Source organism: Heteronotia binoei, chromosome 21 (assembly GCF_032191835.1).
Source record: "Heteronotia binoei isolate CCM8104 ecotype False Entrance Well chromosome 21, APGP_CSIRO_Hbin_v1, whole genome shotgun sequence".
NCBI lineage: Eukaryota > Metazoa > Chordata > Lepidosauria > Squamata > Gekkonidae > Heteronotia > Heteronotia binoei.
The window spans coordinates 177,024,644-177,045,312 of record NC_083243.1 but is presented as its reverse complement, the minus strand read 5'-3'; the positions used below and the strand labels follow the sequence as shown (position 1 = coordinate 177,045,312).

General features: G+C 42.7%; 1 protein-coding gene across 1 annotated transcript in view; it reads left to right on the top strand.

Annotated features, from left to right (window-relative positions):
* Positions 1–20,669, top strand: part of PLCD4 (phospholipase C delta 4) — a 66,435-nt gene that overhangs the window by 11,484 nt on the left and 34,282 nt on the right. Inside the window, exons 2-5 of the mRNA XM_060263294.1 lie at positions 10,916–10,974; positions 11,930–12,088; positions 17,335–17,563; positions 18,877–19,006. Of these exons, the coding sequence (XP_060119277.1) occupies positions 10,950–10,974; positions 11,930–12,088; positions 17,335–17,563; positions 18,877–19,006 (543 nt within the window). The 5' untranslated portion in view covers positions 10,916–10,949. The remainder of the gene's footprint in view (positions 1–10,915; positions 10,975–11,929; positions 12,089–17,334; positions 17,564–18,876; positions 19,007–20,669) is intronic.

The following is a 20,669-nucleotide window of genomic DNA, read 5'->3' as shown; positions in this document are numbered from 1 at the left end:
GGGATGCCGTGTTAGATTTATTAGGCATTGCTGATATATTGTAATGGTTGCGGGGAGAATACAACAAAATGTTACTTTAAAAATATCGTGAATCTCTTCACACTTGAAAAAGGCAATACGGATTCTGATTACTTGTAATGATAACTAAACAATGTAATCAATAAGGCAAGGAAGATGACAGAAAAAGCACCTTTGATTCAACATACTTCAGTTAGTGCATTCACACTACACTAAATAATGCATTCTGCAACTGGATTTCTGCTATTCTTACGCAGTAAAAATCCAGTTGCAAAATACATTATTTAGTGTAGTGTGAACACATCCATATGCACTTACAGGCCCCAGCTTCTTGCTATTCCCTGCATGTTACGCTATATAGCTGCAATAAGGTCAGCTGTAGCTGTCATCCACCATACTGCACAGAGAATTCAGGAGCCTATGTAAGTCCAGTTCAAATCCTTTTCTCTCCTTTCTCTCTTGTTTGGGAAGTGATTTTTCAATGGGAACGAAGAAAGTGCTTGTTGTAAAGTGAGTTCAGTCCGCTCTTTACGCAACGAAGTCTTTATTCAGAAGAACAGTCACAGAAAACAACAGGTAACAATGAGGAACTATGTTCAGTTTGAGCAGTCTAAACCATGCCCCGTAGGCAGACACCCACCAATCCTCTTCTGCTCCCCAAGATCCTTCATTTGCATTTCCTGGTGAAATGTCTGATGTCCCAGTTGCCAGTCAGAATGTAAGTATCAGGATCCTGGTTGGCAATGGTTGCCTACCTTAAGCTTAGACAATACAGAACTCAATACATAACACCCCTCCCCCCTGAGTTAGGACTGTAACCAGGCGCTCACGTAGTCCTGTAGATAGCAGGGGAGAGTCCATATCCACTGGGAGTGCCACAGCTCTTCAGCAAGTTCCATATTGGGTGTGGGGGGTCGCATCACTGGGAGGAGCGGAAACTGTGGCCAACTCTAAGCTCACACCTGCGATGTCCTTGGAGGGTACAGGAGCTGCTGGCAATGGAATCACAGAGTCCTTGACAACAGGTCTATTGTTAGGGATAGCTTCCTGTGACCCAGAGTCCAAGTCTTTAGGAGGTGCCCAGTCCAGCCACCTACCCTGGAGTTGGTTGATGTGGTACTGCAGGATTCTGCCATCCGAAGCGGCAATCCAGTACAACATTGGCCCCATAGCTTTGATTACAGTTGCTGGAATCCAGGCCTGTCCATCCCTGTAGTTCTGGGCATATACTAAATCGGCAGGCTGGAATGCCTGGACGGGGTATTCTGGACCTCACAGCATGGAGGGTGGTCTGTTGTCAAGTCTGGTTGCTGATGGTCCAGGACAGAGAGGAATCTCCTGTTCATCAGAAGCTCCACTGGGCTTTGCCCCATAGCCATGTGAGACATGATATGTTGCTGAAGGAGGAAATCTGCCAGCCTCAAGTGCCAATCCCCATGCATGATTCTGCAGAGTGAGTCTTTTGTTGTGCACACCATTTGCTCCGCTTGCCCACTTGTTGATGGGTGCAATGGTGCTGCTATGATATGCCGAATCATGTTGCTTGCCAGGAACCACTGGAATTTGGCTGAAGTGAATTGTGCTCCATTGTCTGACACAATAGCATCTGGCAGGCCATGAGTGGTGAACAGACAACGCAGGGAGTGGATAACAACAGCAGGTGTCATTGTGGACACTGAAACGACTTCCAGCCACTTAGAGTAGGAGTCCACAACAATTAGAAAGACTTGTCCCTGGAATGGACCCATAAAATCAACATGGAGCCTTAACCACAATGTGCGAGTTGTCTCCCATGATTGTACTGGAGCCTGTGGCATTGTGGGATGAGATACTTGTCATAGCTGGCAAGACCAGACCCACTTCTCAATAGCCTTGTCCAACCCTGGCCATCACACGTAACTGTGGGCCAGAGCTTTCATGCGGATGATGCTAGGATATCTGACATGTAAGCCTTGAGGACTTGCTGTCTCAGCTTGGGCAGAATGACAATATGGTTCCCCCATAGCAGGCATCTCTTGTGCAGTGACAGTTCATGCTGGCAGGAACCGAAAGGTTGGAACTGAGCATCTTAATGGCCTGCTGGCTACCTCCTCCACACCCAGTTCAAAACTCTAGACAAAGTTCAGTCTTTGGCCATGTGTGCGGCCGCATCAGAGGCATGAAGAGGTGGTTGTGGAAGATCTTTGAGAAGCATGATGTTGTGAGCTGGAGAAGGATTGGCGGCTGTGTCAGGCAGAAGCAAGTGGCTGAAGGCGTTAGTGTGGCCCAAAGCCTTGCCAAGTCTGTAGTGAAGGGTGTAGTCATAGGCTGACAGGAATAGAGACCAGCGCATCATCTGAGGTGGCAGGATTTGTGCTTGTGAATGGTTCCTAATCCTCTTAGAGAAGAGTGACAAGTGGAGTGCCTCAAGGATCTGTCCTGGGACCTGTATTGTTCAACATCTTTATAAATGATTTGGATGAAGGAATAGAGGGAATGCTTATTAAATTTGCAGATGATACTAAATTGGGAGGGGTTGCAAACACAAAAGAAGATGGAAACAGGAAATAGGATGACCTTGACTGGCTGGAAAACTGGGCTAAAATCAATAAAATGAATTTTAACAGGGATAAATGTAAAGTTTTGCATTTAGGTAGGAAAAATCCAATGCATGGTTCTAGGATGGGGGAGACTTGTCTTAGCAGTAGTATGTGTGAAAAGGATCTAGGGGTCTTAGTGGATCATACGCTGAACATGAGTCAACAGTGTGATAAGGTGGCTAAAAAGGCAAACGCGATTTGGGGCTGTATCAACAGAAGTATAGTGTCCAGATCACATGATGTGATGGTATCGCTTTACTCTGTTCTGGTAAGACCTCACCTGGAGTATTGTGTTCAGTTTTGGGCACCACATTTTAAGAAGGATATAGACAAGCTGGAACGGGTCAGAGGAGGGCAACAAAGATGGTGAGGGGTTTGGAGACCAAGTCCTATGAGGAAAGGTTGAAGGAGCTGGGCATGTTTAGCCTGGAGAGGAGGCGGCTGAGAGGTGATATGATCACCATCTTCAAGTACTTGAAGGGCTGTTATATAGAGGATGGTGTGGAATTGTTTTCTGTGGCCCCAGAAGGTAGGACCAGAACCAATGGGTTGAAATTAAATCAAAAGAGTTTCCGGCTCAACATTAGGAAGAGCTTCCTGACTGTTAGAGCGATTCCTCAGTGGAACAGGCTTCCTCGGGAGGTGGTGGGCTTTCCTTCCTTGGAGGTTTTTAAACAGAGGCTAGATGGCTATCTGACAGCAATAAAGATCCTGTGAATTTAGGGGGAAGTGTTGTGAGTTTCCTGCATTGTGCAGGGGGTTGGACTAGATGACCCTAGAGGTCCCTTCCAACTCTATGATTCTATGAAATGGCCTTGGGTCAGCCATAGCTTCCATAGGAGTTGGCCTTGAAAGGGCAGCTGCTGTAAGAGCTCTCTTAGCCCCACCTACCTCACAGGGTGTCTGTTGGAGGGGGGAAGGTAAAGGAGATTGTGAACGTTCTGAGACTTTGAAAGTCAGAGTATAGGGCAGGATATAAATCCAATATCTTCTTCAATGCGGCCCTTATTGACTGTTGCACTAGAATGACAGGGTGACTGTGTGCTGGTCGGTCGAGGTGACAATTCCTTGCCAGAGAAAGTGATTCAGATCAAGTCTTGGAGACTTTCTACCCCAACTAGAATCCCATCCTCATCACCAATGTTGTAAAGTGAGTTCAGTCATCTCTTTACTCAACAGACTTTTTATTTGGAAGAACAGTCACAGAAAACAACAGGCAACAACAAGGAACTATATACAGTTTGAACAGTCTAAACCATGCCCTGATTCTTGGTCTTTTCTTCCTCCAAATAAACCTTGAAACCATGTTGTTCAATTCTTGAAAGAAGGTACTTGATAATAGAATCGGGATGGTTTGAAATAGAAACAACAGTCTTGGCAAAATATTCATTTTTACTGTGGCTATTCTTCCCATTAACGATATGTTCAAGTCTTCCCACTTCTCTAAATCTTTTTGGACCTCTTTAAGTAGTTTATCATAGTTATCTGTTTTTAAACTGCTACATCTATTTGAGATATAAATTCCCAAATACTTCACTTTTTTCTCATGTGAATCCTGATTTTTGTTGAAATAGATATATTTGTTCTGTATTCATATTTTTGGCTAAGAACTTCGTTTTTCTGTAATTTATCTTCAGTCCTGCCCATTGGCTGAACTGATTGATCTTATTCATCAAAAAGTCAATAGAGTCCAATGGTTGATCTAGGATAAACACCAGATCATCTGCAAGCACTCTCAATTTATGTTGTTCCCCTTTGCTATTCGAGTCTTCTCTAATTTGATTATTCATTGTCTCCAAACATAAAATAAAAAGCAATGCTGATAGTGGACATCCTTGCCTGGTCCCCTTTCCAATAGTAATTGCTTCTGATAATTCTCCATTCACCATAATTCTCACATTCTGGAAAGAGTATATGGCCTGTATTATTTTTAAATAGCTCTCACCGCAATCCACCATACTCAACTGTTGTAGCATAAACTGCCAGCTCACATTGTCAAAGGCTTTCTCAGCATCTAGACAGACTAATGCTAATTGTTTCCCTGGGTAACTTTCATAATATTCCAATAAGTTGCATATTGCTCTAACATTGTCTTTCGAGTATCTTCTTGGAAGAAATCCTGCTTGATCTTGATGTATAAAAAACGATAACACATTCTTCATATGCTGGGCCAAAATTGAAGCAAAAATCTTATAATCCACATTCAACAGTGAAATTGTCCTGTAATTTTTTATATCTTTCAGATCTGCCCCTTTCTTAGGGATCACCGATATAGTAGCCTCTTGCCATGAGTTAGGTATCTCTGCACCTTTTTGAATCTTTTCTATAAGATGTTTGAATGGGATCAGCAGCTTATCTTCAAAAGTTTTATAAAATTCTGCCAGAAGACCGTCTGGTCCTGGGGCCTTACCATTTTTTTTTAGTTGCAATTGCTTCCACTAGTTCTTGTATCATTATTGAATCATTTAAAATTTTCTGTTGATCTTCTGTGAATTTATTCAGTGTGCTCTGTTGGATGTACTTCTTCATTTCTTCCACTGGCATCTGTTTAGATTGAGATAACTTCCTATAAAATTGTTCCGCTATTCGATGTATTTCTTGTCTTTTATATCTCTATGTTGTTTTCATCCCTCAATCCTGTTATACTTCTTTTAGCATTTTCATTTCTTAATCTATATGCCAGCCATCTTCCTGGCTTATTAGCAAACTCAAAGTAGTTTTGTCTGGTAAATTTTAATTTTTTCTCTACTTCTTCCACCTATATCAGATTAAGTTGATGCTGTAATTTTTTTATTTTGTTCTTAAATTCCAACTTTGTGGGCTGTAATTTTAAATTCTTTTCCGCCTTTTCTGTTTGGTTCATTAGATTTTGAAACATTTCAGTTCTTTCTTTTTCTTGGCATTAAATCTAATTGCTAGTCCTCTAAAATAGGCTTTGGCTGTATCCCACACCGTTTGTATTTTCACCTCTTGTTATATTTTGATAAAAAAAAAATCCATTTCCAGTTTAGCTTCCTGTAAAAAGTTCTTATCTTTTAGTCCCTCTCTCGGCTTGGCTTCGCGAACGAAGATTTAAGAAGGGTGCAATAGTCCACGTTTGCTGCAGGCTCGCTGGTGGCTGACAAGACCAATGTGGGACAGGCAGGTCCGGCCACAGCGGCTGCAGGGAAAAGTCTGATTTAGGGTTGGTCCTGTAGCAGTGCGATTCTTCCTCAATCTCCTTTTGTCCTCAAGACCAGCTATGCGTGTGTTCTCAAAGGAAGAGACAGCCTGGTGGATGGTGTGTCTCCATGCTTTGCGATCTGAGGCTAGGTCAGACCACTGGTGATGGTTGATGTGACAGGTGCTAAGGGATTTCTTCAAGGAGTCCTTGTACCTCTTCTTTGGTGCCCCTCTATTTCGATGGCCGGTGGAGAGTTCGCCATACAGGGCAATCTTGGGAAGGCGGTGGTTTTCCATCCTAGAAATATGCCCTGCCCAACGCAGCTGCGTCTTCAACAGCAGTGCCTCGATGCTGGTAACCTCTGCCCGCTTGAGGACTTCAGTGTTGGTCACAAAGTCACTCCAGTGGATGTTGAGGATGGTGCGAAGGCAGCGCTGATGAAAGCGCTCAAGGAGTCGCAGGTGATGACGGTATAAAACCCACGATTCGGAGCCATAGATGAGGGTTGTCATCACAACCGCTTTGTAAACATTGATCTTTGTGCCTTTTTTCAGATGCTTGTTGCTCCACACTCTTTTGTGCAGTCGGCCAAATGCACGGTTTGCCTTTGCCAGCCTGTTGTCAATCTCCTTGTCGATCTTGGCATCTGAGGAGATGATGCACCCCAGGTAGCTGAACTGCTGGACTGTCTTCAGAACTGATTCACCCACAGTGATGCAGGGAGGGTGATAATCTTCCTGGGGTGCAGGCTGGTGGAGAACTTCTGTCTTCTTCAGACTAACTTCTAGGCCGAATAGCTTGGCAGCCTCTGCAAAGCAGGACGTCATATGCTGCAGAGCTGATACCGAGTGGGAGACAAGTGCAGCATCATCAGCAAACAGTAGCTCTCGGATGAGTTTTTCCATTGTCTTGGAGTGTGCCTTTAGTCGCCTCAGGTTGAACAGGCTGCCATCGGTGCGATAGCGGATGTAGACACCATCGTCCTCATCTAGATCTACTGCAGCTCTTTGAAGCATCATGCTAAAGAAGATCGTAAAGAGAGTTGGTGCGAGAACGCAGCCTTGCTTTACACCTGTGCCTATTGGGAAGGGCTCCGAGAGGTCGTTGCAGTGTCTGACTTGGCCTCGCTGGTCTTCGTGTAGCTGGATGATCATGCTGAGGAACCTTGGGGGACATCCTAAACGTTCCAAGATTTGCCACAGGCCTTTCCTGCTAACGGTATCGAAAGCTTTGGTAAGGTCGACAAAAGTCACATACAGAGCCTTGTTCTGTTCCCTGCATTTCTCTTGGAGCTGCCTGAGAACAAATACCATGTCGGTGGTGCTCCTGTTAGCTCTGAAGCCGCACTGGCTCTCTGGGAGGAGTTCTTCTGCAATGGTGGGCACCAGTCTGTTCAGGAGACTATCTTTTAGTATTTGGGTATTTAATCTCCATCTCCTTCTTCTTTGGGTTCCCTTAAGTTTTACCATCACTGGGTGATGGTAAAACTTTATAATGATCATATGCTCTTTTGATAAGGCACAATGGCTTTGTCTCTAGGCTGTTGATAGCTGGATAATGGAAAGTACTTGTTTAACCCCAGAGAGCACTGAGATCAGCAGGGAAGAACCTGCTGACTATCCCCGGGCCGAAAGAGGTAAAGTTACAGAGCACCCGCGCTCAGGCCTTCTCTGTTATGGCCCCTCACTTATGGAACCAGCTTCCAGAAGAGATGTGGGCCCTGCGGGATTTTGAACAGTTCCGCAGGGCCTGCAAGACCATCCTTTTCTGAATGGCCTTCACTGACTAAAGAGAGAATCTGCTAATGGAATCCACCATCTGCATAATAGCACCAGTGTATTAATTTTATCAATTTTAGAATTTTAGTAGGTTTTAACTAAATTGTTAAATTAATTTTTGTTTAAATATATTGTATAATTGATGTATTGACTTATGTTGTTAGCCGCCCTGAGCCTGCTTCGGCGGGGAGGGCGGGATATAAATAAGATGATGATGATGATGAGCAGCCCTGGATGGTTGGTGGTTCCTCTTAGCTGAAGGAACTTTTATTACATCCTATTTGACTGGGAGAGGGTTGAAGAAACCAATTTTTGTAGCTTTGCATTTAGCCAGAAAAGAGATTGCATTTGCCACTAGCTGGCAAGAAGCAATGCTGGGGAGCTGTTACTGCTTTATGAGGAGGGTTATTTTGGGAACGAGTACTGCCTGTGTGTATTCTGGCTTTCTGATTTCATTCTCAAATAAAGCAGTTTGTTACAAAAGGCACTATGAGCCTCCAGTGCTCCCTTCTTGTAAGGAATTGGCCCAATAAAAGATTATTCTGGAACATCCTACTGCATGGAGAAGAAAGGAGCCGGAGGCAGTACTCTGCAAAAAGTTTAACTTTTAATGCATACATAATCTAAGAGACATTCTAGCAGATGAATTATGTTAGGCTGCTTCAGCAAGAACAAAGAAAAGTCTTGTTAGTCTGTTAGCAGTCATGTTAGTCATGTTAGTCAGGTAGTCATGTTAGTCTGTTAGCAGCTACAGAATTAAAGGCTAAGCCAGTTGTCATGCCTTTTCCCTGGGTCTGCACAACTGCTTGTTGAGTTCCTCTCTTGAAACTTAATTCCCGGGCATATGGAGAATGATTCAGACTGGAACAATGGTAATACAAACGCTGCTTTATATATAATTTACTCTCACTCATCCACTAAGGAGCTCAGATACATAATTCTCCTTTGTAGCTTCACTATACTCCTGATGTAACTGAGAAAGTGAACAACCTAGGGTCTTCTAGTAGAGATCCCAAGTCTGAGTACAACGACAGTGAGACTGCACAGGTTCAAAATGCAGGCAACTATGAAATTTTAAATCAGGCTTATTAATAGCAACACCTACTATCTTTTCTTTTATACAGCGAGGCTGACTGAGAGCCAGTTTGGTGTAGTCGTTAAGTGTGCAGACTCTTATCTGGGAGAACCGGGTTTGATTCCCCACTCTTCCACTTGTACCTGCTGGAATGGCCTTGGGTTAGCCATAGCTCTGGCAGAGGTTGTCCTTGAAAGGGCAGCTGCTGTGAGAGCCCTCTCCAGCCCCACCCACCTCACAGGGTGTTTGTTGTGGGGGAGGAAGGTAAAGGAGATTGTGAGCCGCTCTGAGACTCTTCAGAGTGGAGGGCGGGATATAAATCCAATATCTTCTTCTTCTTTCTAGTATAGCTTCAGATTTCCAGAGGCCACAGTCTCTTGAGGCTCGTTCTCAAGCTACTTTGTTCTTTGCATAGGACACACAATCTCCTCAGGTGTCATGCCTTTCTTCCTCTTCTCAAAAATTTGTTTTTCTCAGAAATATTTTTTTTCTCAGGCTAGTTATACAGCCCCCTATCAGGGACAAAATACTCTTCCTCTAGACTCCAGCAGAGGGCCAGATCCACAGGTTTACACTATTATTAGGAATCTCTATTGAGTATTAATAATTTCAGGTCGTTAACACAGTCTCGTGGCTAAGTGTGAGAGATTTCCAGAAGGCCTCAGAGAGGCACTAAAAGGTTCTTATCATCTGTTAGATTCCAGCTCTTAAGTTGTTATAAAGTCAGCTCAGTCAGCTCTCTGTAAGGAAGAACGCGCTTATTGAGAAGCAGTCACCAACTACAAATTGACAGGGCTGGCTCATCCACTAGGCAAACTAGGCAGTTGCCTAGGGCGCTGGGTGGGTGGAGGTGCCAAATTTGGCTTCCCCCCCCCCCGGTGCCCCGGGCAAGCGCCTAGTTTGCCTGCCTCCTCCACCTGCGTGCCCACCGCTGTCACTGCCGCCGCCCACTCCTTTCCCTTCATGTCGCCTCCTCACCCCCGGCATGATCATAGCACACCGCGACTGGACCCTTACCTTTTGAAAGACCACGGGAGTCTTCTCCAGTGGTTCTTCAGAAGATAAGATGCATGCCGTGCTGTGGCTGGCAGGGTCCATGCACAGCACGCTGTAATGGCGCGGGGGGGGGGGAGGCAATGGGACGGGAAGGGAAGGAGGGGGCAGGCGGGCACCATGCCGAGCTCGGGGGGGGGGTTGCAGTGCTGCGGGGTGGCAGGGGGTGCCTGCCTGGGGTGCCACACACCCTTGGGCCAGCGCTGCTGACAGTGAACAAATATATAGTTAGAACATAGAAAACCATGCAAGGCAGGCAATCACCAATCACACGGTGCCCTCTAGGATCCTTTATTTGCATTTTCTTTGTAAATGCCTTGCTTCCTGATTGGCTGATTCTAGCAGAACAGCCAATCAGAATGTAGGCATCAGGATCATCGCCTGTAATGGCTGTTTGCTTCAAACTTAGTCATTATATTAAACTTAGTACATAACATTAGGAATACTATCTCTACCCTTCCCTATCTAGAAATGGAGTTCTTATAATAAACTTTTTTATTAGTTTGAAGTTAAAGAAATCTCCACGTGTCTTTTGTTGTTTTTCATGTTTACACTTCAAACTAATAAAAGAGTTTATTATAAGAATTCCATTTCTAGATAGGAAGGGTAGAGATAGTATTCCTAATGTTATGTACTAAGTCAGCCACACACAAGGAATACCAATAACCTAAGTCCAGAATTTTGACTCAAGACCTTCCACATTATCACAGAGCCGATAAGTTACTAGCAGGAACTCACAGAAAGGCAGTTCTGGCTGGCTTGATGCGAGGGTGTGGCCTAACATGCAAATGAGTTCCTGCTGGGCTTTTTCTACCAAAAAAGCCCTGACTTCTAGTAGTCTGTTGGATGCTGCACAGTTTAGGAAGCTGCATTTCATTTCAAAGTTAGGATAGGCACTGTTTTATTTTGAGTGAAACAACTGAACTTTCATATCTCTCAGTACTATCTACTTCAACTGGCAGCAGCTCTCTGACACGTCAGGTAGGGGCCTTTCTCAGCTATGGCGTCTGAGATGCTTTAGCCTGGAAATGTCAAGAACTGCACCTGGAATCTTCCACATGCACTAAATGGATTTTATAACTGAGTTGAGGAAATGGGGGAGGGAGAAGGTGGAGCTCTATCAATCTGTCTAAACTAAGATGAAATTTCTTTGAGTGGGCTCCTTAATAAAAAGGGTTAAGAATCCTTGGCCTATACGACTGAAAGTTCTCTTCTGTTTTTTTTTTTCAGTTGTTTCTCTTTCTTGTAGGTAACAGCTGTGCCAACTCAGGAAAGGAAAAACCATGACTTCACTTCTCTACAGTGTTCGTGAGTATTTCCTCAAACCAAGAAGCCAGCCACAGAAGAAATAGGCTAGATAGGAATGTTTTAGTAAGGGTAAGGCTGTGGTGCACAGGAAAGTACATTACTCCAGTATAAGGCAACTTCATATGTTCATATGTTCACAGCCTGTCAGGAATAACAAATTTCAGCCTGTTTTAATAAAAACAGATACAAATTTTCTGGCTTTCTGGATATGCGAATACTTAGCACCAATATTTAACATCCAATAATTTTGTCATAGCAGTAAACATAGAGTTGACAATATCTGATATGTCATTCAATGTTTGACAGTATCTGGCTATTTCACATGCTCTTGTTTAGTAAAATTTGTACAAAATTTGTAGAAACTTCATGTATTATCAATCAGAAAACTTCTCCCTTCGATAAAATCCAGACAATTCAATGATGATGTCTAGTTTTTATTCGGAAACCTGAAATGTACCCAATGTCTAGTTTTTATTCTGAAATCTGAAATGTATCCAGTTTGGAAGTCAGATTTTGAAATCAAAATAATTTAATTTGAAATTTAAGAAGATTAATCACCTTTAAATTAAATTACCTCACTGCAACCAATGTTTGCATTTATCTGCATGCTGGTAATTATATCCTGTCACCTTTGACACAAAGGATCAGACCTCCATTCATAGCTAGAAGAGAGCTGGAAACAAAATAGAATTGTAACTTTCATTCAGTATGATCCTAAGCATTATTGAATCCCATCACGTTTCCCCAAACACTTGGATTATTAATGACTCCCTCTGGATCTCCATTTGAGATCCCACAGCATAATTATTGGCTTCTGTCTTGCTGATTCGGTCCCTTGTGGTGGTGCTAAACACAGGCATATATGAGCATATACGATTGACTCAGGATGGACAAATGTCTGTGTTGGCCTTCATATTCCTTATCTGAAGTGCCTGCTCCTTTCTCACCTGATCAGGACTTCATCTGGATGGCAATCTTGAACAGATGCAGCAAGGGACAATGATGCGTAAGGTGAAGTCCAAGAACTGGAAGAAGCAGCGATACTTCAAACTTCAGGATGACTGCATGACCATTTGGTACAAGTCCAAAAAGGCTGGAAATGCCAAGTCTGCCTGTAAGTTTGGTTCTCTGCTCTGTCCTGTTGACAAAACTAGTTTCTCATGTAGCAAGCTTTTACATTTTATGACAAACAAATGTACAGCAGAGTAAAGTAGGAACACTTTCATGTGTGTAAAGATTTATGCAGATTGTATAAACTTCCATGTGAAGGTATGGCAAATTCAGTAGCTACCAGAATACATAGTACCAGCTTTCTGGAGCAAAATATTATTTTGTTTGCTATAAAATCCTGGGCTGCATGGCTCTGGAGCAACTATGGAAGTTGTGAAGACCTGTCCCCCGCCGCCCCCCCCAGCTCCCTAAAAGTGTGGGGAGAAGCCTGATTTTCTCCAAAGAAATTTAGGGGGAACCCTAAAAAACTTCCTATGAAATATATTCTATTGTGGAATGAAATGCTTTTTACTATAAGGTTTTATTCACCTAAGATGAATAATTGTTATATAATCTACTCCACGAGATAACAATAATTTCTATGTATACGGTACACACATATAACACATTTTCAGGGTTATTTAAATGTGAATAATTTTGACTACAGTTAAGCTGCACTAATGTGACATTATTAAAGAGTTCAGTTTTAAAATTTAATTTGATACAAAACATGATGGTAATCCTGACCCTATCTGTTCAAATAGCGATCTTTCTTTTGTTTGCTACAAAATTTGTTTTCTGATATTATCCTTTATTTTTTCCTACCTCTCAGATGGTGAAAATTAAGATAGATGTGCCAAGGTGCATAGGGTGCAGACGTTTACAGACCTCTCTTAAGTACTGGGTGTATTGGCAGTGTTGCTTGTAGAACATTATTAGGCATTTATATTTTAAAATTCCATCTTAGTAAGCATAAATATACCAAAGAATACCATTTTATATGCTAAGTTATACATTATTTTTTGTGTTTCCAGTCAATGCCAACGGCTCTTTTTAATGGAAGATATCTTCCAGTCCCAATGGCTCAGCATTCTTGTATCTGAGGAGCTACAGTTTTAGAGGATTTAATCCATTATAGTTTATTTTGTCCCTTGTAGAAAGAGGCTTGAGTCAAATTTATTGATAATCTGTTAGCAGGGCGTAAATTTTCTTCTGACACCGATAACTTGTTCTTTTTGTTATCTGATACCGATCCATTTGTCACCTATAGAGTGCCTCTTTTTGGCTTGGCTTCCAGAAAAATCAGAGCCAAAACTGCCTCCTTAGATTAGTTGACTTTATTTTAGACGTCTATAATTTTATAGTATATTGATATTTACCATAAATGGGTTCATTGGATTTACGACATTTTTAACTTAACTGTTTAGATATTGTCACAGCATTATGGTGTTATAATATCTTGGCAGTTTAAACCTAAATGTTTGTATTTTAGCATTTTAGTAATGCATTTAAAGTTGTAGTTGTTGCATTATACCCCATGTAACCCGTTGGTCTGTTTATTGGACCGTTTTTATTTCTGCCTGATTACTTTTTATGATATCGTGTTTATTGTGACGGCCAATGTGATGGCCATTGGCCATGTACAATAAATCTTTTCTACTTTCGTTCTACTTTATGTTGTTAAAGGAGCAAATTAAATTTAGGTTTGATAAAACTGTGTTTCATATATTTCAGTTTTCCTTGGGTGATGTACGGTAACAATGAAAACATCAAACATAAGATAAAACAACGAGATAACATTAATGCAATCCTGAGTAGATTTCCAATTACAGAATGATGGGCATTTTGTGGGCAGGGGGAGGAAGGTGCCAGCCAAGATGGTACCCATTGCTGTCCTCATTCAAAACCCAGATGCACTTTTCTGTGCTTCATTTTTCTCTGTTGGTATAGATTTACTGGTCTCTAATTTCTCCATGTCGCTTGATGTCTTCCTGTCATCAATGTAAACCACACTGCAGATCTTGACTGTTTCTGTCTCTGGATTGAGGATTCTGTATCCTTTGCATCCCAATGCATAGCCAACAAAAATGCCATCTTCTGCTCTAAGATCCATCTTGGTCCATTTTTCTTTAGCGTTTCTTTGATCCAAACACTTCTAAATGATTCAGGCTGGGTTTGTGCCCATACCACAGTTCAAATGTTGTACCACTTGCACATTTAGTAGGTAATCTGTTTTGCAGGTAGGTAGCGGCGTTGATTGCTTCTCCCCAATACATGTCAGGTAGTTATGTATCAAGGAGCATGTCTGCACATTTTAGTGAAAGAATGATTTTTTTCTTTCTGCTACACATTCTGCTCTGGAGTATATGGAGTTGTAAGCTGATGCTCTATTCCTTGTTCAGCCAAATAATTCTTCATTTCATGTCCCACATATTCTCCTCCATTATCAGTGTGGATTGCTAGTGGCTTTCTTTGAAATCTGTTAATGACCATTGCCACATATGTTTTAAATTTTTCCAGCACTTGACTTTTCTCTTTACTTAGGTAAGCACAGTATGTTGAAAAGTCACCAGTAAAGGTTAGTGCATATTTATTTCCACTAGGGGTTGCAGTTTTCATTGGTCCACAAATACCACTGTGTATCAGCTCTAGGTGTTGTTGTGTTTGGCTTGTCTCATGCCTTTTGTTAAAGCTAGATCTCACCCCATTCACTTGAATGCAATGCGTACATTTTTCTTCAACAGCACATTTGCTCATCTGCATGCTTTTAGTTAAATTCTGGCTTTCAAGCTGACCAATTGCATAATTGTCTCTGTGGCCCAACCATCTGTGCGATAGCCAGGAGCAGTTCTTGTGATCACAATCTTTGGTAAAGTTTGCTTTCTGTATACTCAAGAGCATATAAATCCTGATGCACTTTGCCAGTTTCAGTTAACTGTCCCTCCTGTCTGATTTAGCATTTTTCTTGAAAAAATATAATCATGCCTTTCTTCATGAGCACTCTCACAGAAATAAGTTTATTTGCCAGTTCTGGGACATAGAGGCAGTCTTTAACAAGGATGTTTTGGCTCTCTCTGTTAGGCAGTTGGCATTTTGTGGTCCTTGAGCCAATACCGTCTGCCATTATAGACCATCTATCTGCAATACTTAATGTCTTTCTTTTCTTCATCTAACATTTCAAATAAATCTTTATGACCACACATGTGAGTTATGTAGGCACTGTCCAGATACTTTATATGACTTGTTGTGTCTCCTTGTATTAATAGAAAACATTTCTTTGGTGGTTGCCATTAAATCTGATTGGGATTTCCTCACCATTTCCCCCCTTTGCTTTGGGAAAGGCTTTCCTCTGCTTAGCAGTATAACAATCTCTCTTAATGTGGCCTCGTTTCCCAAAGAGGTGACAAATGATCCCACTTTTGCTATTTACATTCAAAGCCATCTGATCAACATTTGGTTTAAATTCTTTGTCAGATATTTCAAATTGTCTTTATTTGTATGTATTCCTCCATCTGATTTATAACTTCTGTGAGGGACAGACTACTCTTAGATTCAATCTAAGACCCTGTATTTTCATATTACTCTGGCAGGCTTATTAGTAGTAACACAATCAGATCTTGATCAACAATTTCCTTTCCTGAACTCAATTGCTTAGCCAATCCAAGCATTCATATGATGACATAAATTACCCCCCTCTTTCATCTTAATACTGAAAAGTTTCTTTTGTAGATAAACCTGGCTCTTTAATGAGGAATTTACATGCAGCTTTTCCAGCTCACACCACGCAACTTTGGCTGTTGATATCTGAATTACTCTTAACACATTTCTGTCAGTTAAACCCATGATTATGGCCCCTCTTATCTTTTCATTGATGTACACCAGGTTCTCTGCTTTGCTGGGTCATCATCTCTTAGTCAGGCTTCCTGTATAATGTCCCATAATCCTGTTTCAAGAAGGTGACCCTTCATTTGTTCTCTCCAAATTAGATAACTGTGAGCCTATCTATCTAGTAACTTATGTTGTGCACCATAGGAGGTTGCCATTTTTGTTCCTTTGTTTTTGCCTGCTCATGCCAAGAACCTTTGGTTACTTTTCTACCTTTAATCAGAGCTGCACTTAATCTGGGCCACCATGACCTCTGTTCGTAGTGTAATTAACCACAACAGTACATAACCTGATTAAAGAGTAGATAAAGGTTTATTTAGGAATTAACATACTTGGTAGGAAAAAGGAGAGGCAGAGACAGGTTCCTAACTACATCTCTAGCTGAGAGAGAAGGTAAGACTGAGTGTGGCACTTGTGAGACAAAGGGGGAAATTGCTCTGAGAGTAGCAATCTGGAGACAGATCAAGGATGACATTTAAAAGGAGAGAAGGTGCTGACCTTACTATCCTATCTTCAGGCCAGGTGTCAGGCTTCCTAGAGCCCTAGGCTGGGAGGGCAGGGGCCGCCCCCTCTTTCCCAGGCAATTTAAATCATATGCGAGGGCCCCAAGAGCAGCTGCTGGCCTCGCTGCCCGTGAAAGTTCTCACCGATCAGCTGATTGGTGGGACCTTTCACTGGCATTTAAAGAGCCTGTCGACCTGCTGGTTGGTAGGGTCTTTAAATCACACAGGGAGGCGTGCAGTTGCTTCTGCTGCCTCTCCCACGTGATTTGGATTTCTAGTGGGGACAGGGACTTGAGAGCTCCCCCCCCCCCACCCCAGTTCAAATGCGGGAGGGCTGGCAGAAGCAGCCGCAGCCTCTCCGTGCAACTGAAAGAGCCTGCGGACCAGTTGGTTGGTGGGCTCTTTAAATCACACTGGGAGGTGTTCATCCCCTCTCTTCCCATGCAATCTGAATTGCCTTTCACTGGCAGGGAGGGTAGTGGCTGCTCCTGGGGTCCTCCTGGATGATCACCTGGGAGGGAGGGGCGGCCTCCCTGCACCCAGGCGGCACCCAATTCAACACCCACTCCAGGGCCGCTGCCCTAGGCAATTGCCTAAGGTTGCCTAATGAGCATGCCGGCTCTGCCTATCTGTCTTTTTATGCCCCCTGTAGAGTCTTATTTTCTTCTTCTTTGTACACCAGACATCTCCTTTTCCAACACTTTTCTTATTCCCAGTATTAACGCAACCAAAAGTATTGCTTCTCTTCTCTTTAGTGTATTATGTTCTGTGGAATCCCAACTGTCACAGAAACTTTCTTCTTGTTTTAGAGTTGGATATAAGATGGTTGGCTAGGCAGGCAGGCTGAATAGGTAGATGTAAATGTGGATCGATGAGTAGACAGGTAATGATGCCCCAGCTATCTGTCATGCCTGGGAGGGCAAGGGAATAATTCTGTAACATTAAGCTCTACATGAAGTCTGCTTGGTGGTCCATGTCCTAGTTTCAGTGAGTGATGTGGAGACTGTGCGGGAGGGACACCAATCAGAGGTACTTCAGAGTCTAGCTGAGGAATTCCCACCTGAGCTCTGTTTCACCATCGTCTTCCATGGGCGTCGTGGCAACCTGGACCTAATTGCTGGCACAGCTGAAGAAGCTCAATGTTGGATCCAAGGCCTGCGACGCCTTGTAGATGTGGTCACAAATATGGATCAGAAGGAAAAGATAGATCAATATCCTTTCACTTAACTATTCACTCTCTGTTTCAGTGCCCTTCCAACAAAAATGGTTCAGATGTTAAAGATATATTAAACACATGTTCCGACATTAACACATGTCACAGCATCTTTATATCAGTTGCATTGTTGTTCCCCTTACACCTTTCCCTCCCTCTCGACCCTCATTTATCCCTGTATACAGCATTCTTCTCCACAACTTCCTCTGCTCCATTAATTGCTTCCAATTTGACCCCTTATGACACTCTCATTTTCACAGCCATATCTTCCCTGATTTTTCCATTTTGCCCATCATTCCATGCTATATGAATAGTGTCTGCTCTCCATTTTGTAAATGGCACCTTAAATAACATAAAATGGTTTATGTGATTTCTGAATCGATTATAGGGTACTCTGTTTCAGGAACAATACAAAAGATATTTCTGCTTAAAATATTTATCAACAAAAACCCCCTATCTACTAGATTTTGGCTATCTTAGAACATGTAAATAAGCAATTATCTATGACCTGAGGTTGTGCTCCTCCTGAATTATTCCTTTGGAACTGTAGCAAAACTGAAAGCAGTCTATTATGCCTGCACAGTCCCTTTATGAAACTACTTCACATTTTTCACAAAGGAACTGCTAAATTTGCAGCAAGACACAAGATGAAGAGCTGCCTTTTCCAAAAAAACTCACAAGTTGTTGGAAGGGAAAGCTCATCTCCTGTAAAATTTTGCCTCTTGAATGAAAGGCTTCTGCAGATTCAATTCAATTTATGCAACAAACCATGTCCAAATATGTTGGTGTATCTCAAGGAGTCAGCAAAAGACACTGGGCCCTATGGTATCTTGGCTTGGAAACACCAGGCTAACAGAATGGAAAGTCTTCTGTAGTTTTTTTAGATGCAGACAGACAGACATTCTGAATACGATGAAAATCAGCTGAACATTTTTGCTGCATCCCAAGTCTTTTGTATTCACAGCCATTGATACTATTTCCACCATGCTGAGAATTTCTGCCTTTACCCTTTTTCTTTTCCCCCTTTCTGCACTTTAGGTAGGCTGGAGCTGGCTCTGAAATCTGTCTAAAACCAAGTTCAAAGAAACTTTGGGTTAACCAGCTAAAGAATTTTAAGGGAAACCAAAAGTATAACTTCTCAAAGAGCTTTTGCACGTCCCTAGATAGGTCTGTTGGTGGTCATGATCTTGTGGTGGAACTTTTTTCCCCCTTGCTAAAAGGTGTTCTGCACCGGCTGAACTGAAGAGATTTCTAATGCTCAGCTCAAAAAAAAAAAAATCTGTTTTCCTTAACTTATGTTTTGCGCTGCACATGGATCTGTGATTGGTTCCAAAAAGCTGATAAGGACAAGGATGGACGCATGAACTTCAAAGAGGTGCAGCACTTGCTCAGGATGATGAATGTGGATATGAATGAAAACCACGCTTACCGGCTCTTTCAGGTGAATTTGAGTGCAGAAGCCACAGCGCTACTGCGCTTTCTTCCCGCAGTAGTTACAGCTGACATCATGCCAAGCTGCTATTAAACTCAGTTTGGGCATAGATTCTTGTTATGTTTATGTGCTTCCCTTGCTCCTCCCATTTGTTTTTATGCACTGAACTTGGTCCAAAACTTCCTGGTTTGATGAAACTCCAGTTTGCGACTTCTAACTGAAGGAACCTCAGTAAACTGGAGTCTGTTTATTTTCTACTAGGGTTGCCAAGTCCAATTAAAGAAGAATCTGGGGACTTTGGGGGCAGACCCAGGAGACTTTGGGGGTGGAGCCAGGAGACATTGGGGGTGGAGCCAGGAACAAGAGTGTGACAAGCATAATTGAACTCCAAGGGAGTTTTGGCCATCACATTTAAAGGGACAGCACACCTTTCTAAATGCCTTTCTTCCATAGGAAATAATTAAGGATAGGAACACCATCTTTTGGGGCTCATAGAATTGGACCCTCTGGTCCAATCGTTTTGAAACTGGGGGGGGGGGTATTTTGGGGAGAGGCACTAGATGCCATACTAAAAATTTGGTGCCTCTATCTCAAAAAAATAGCCCCCCCAGAGCCCCCAATACCCATGGATCAATTCCCTATTATTCCCTATGGGAATCGTTCTCCATAGGGAATAATAGAGTGCCCAGTAGACATTTCCCTCCCTCCCACACTTTCTAAAGGGGGGAGGGCCTCCAAACCAGGGAATCACCTGCCCCCTCCCTCTCTCACACACACAAATACTTACTAGATCTTCCTCCTGCAGAACTCTACTTGCTGTGAAAACGAAAGCAAAAGAAAGGGAGGGGCTGTTCTCCAGGGAAACTATTACTGACCCTTTCCAATGAAGCCCTTCCTGTTTCCTGTTTCCTGCGCAGCCTTAAAGGCACACATTTTACAAACGGATCAGTTTGCAGGTTTCTAAACCTGCAGGAGCTCTACAACTACATGATGACTGTGGGGGTGGGGCTTCCACCACTGGCCAGCTGGCTGGGGGTGGGGAAAATCCTGTAAAATTGGGGCATCCCCGGCTGGGACCTGGGGATTGGGAAGCCTACACGCATGTTCTTTTCTCTCACTGGCCCAGAGCGAGTGGCACCAAAATTTGTGCCGTTTCTCCCCCCCCCCGCTTCCGGATTTTTGGAGAGCGGGGGCAGAGGCTGCAAATTCGGGGATCCCCCCGCCATGGTGGGGGGTTGGGAAGCCTATTTTCTACAAATCAGGATTCCAAACAGATTAAACTATGATTTAGAATTGTGGTGTTTGGGGTATAAATAAATGTCCGAGTACAGATGTACTTATATTAGGACACCATGATGAACTGGAGCATCACCAAATCAAAAAGTCTTAAAATCAGGCTCCACGAGCACAGAAGGGAGATGAGAAGTATAAAGGGAATGTTCAAAGCATAGCAGCAAGCTGTATTTATTCCCCAGCCCAGATTAATCACAATTTGTCATGTCTGTTTTATCTAAACCTGGCTGTTTCCCACCCATCTAGCCATGACCTCTATCCATCGGAATGTTTTGCATGTTCCTATTCAATGGCTCAGACCTTTGGGGGGTTTCAAGCCACCAAATTAACAGATTACAGTTGCTTCAAAATTTATTGTTATTCTATCCCTTTTCCCACC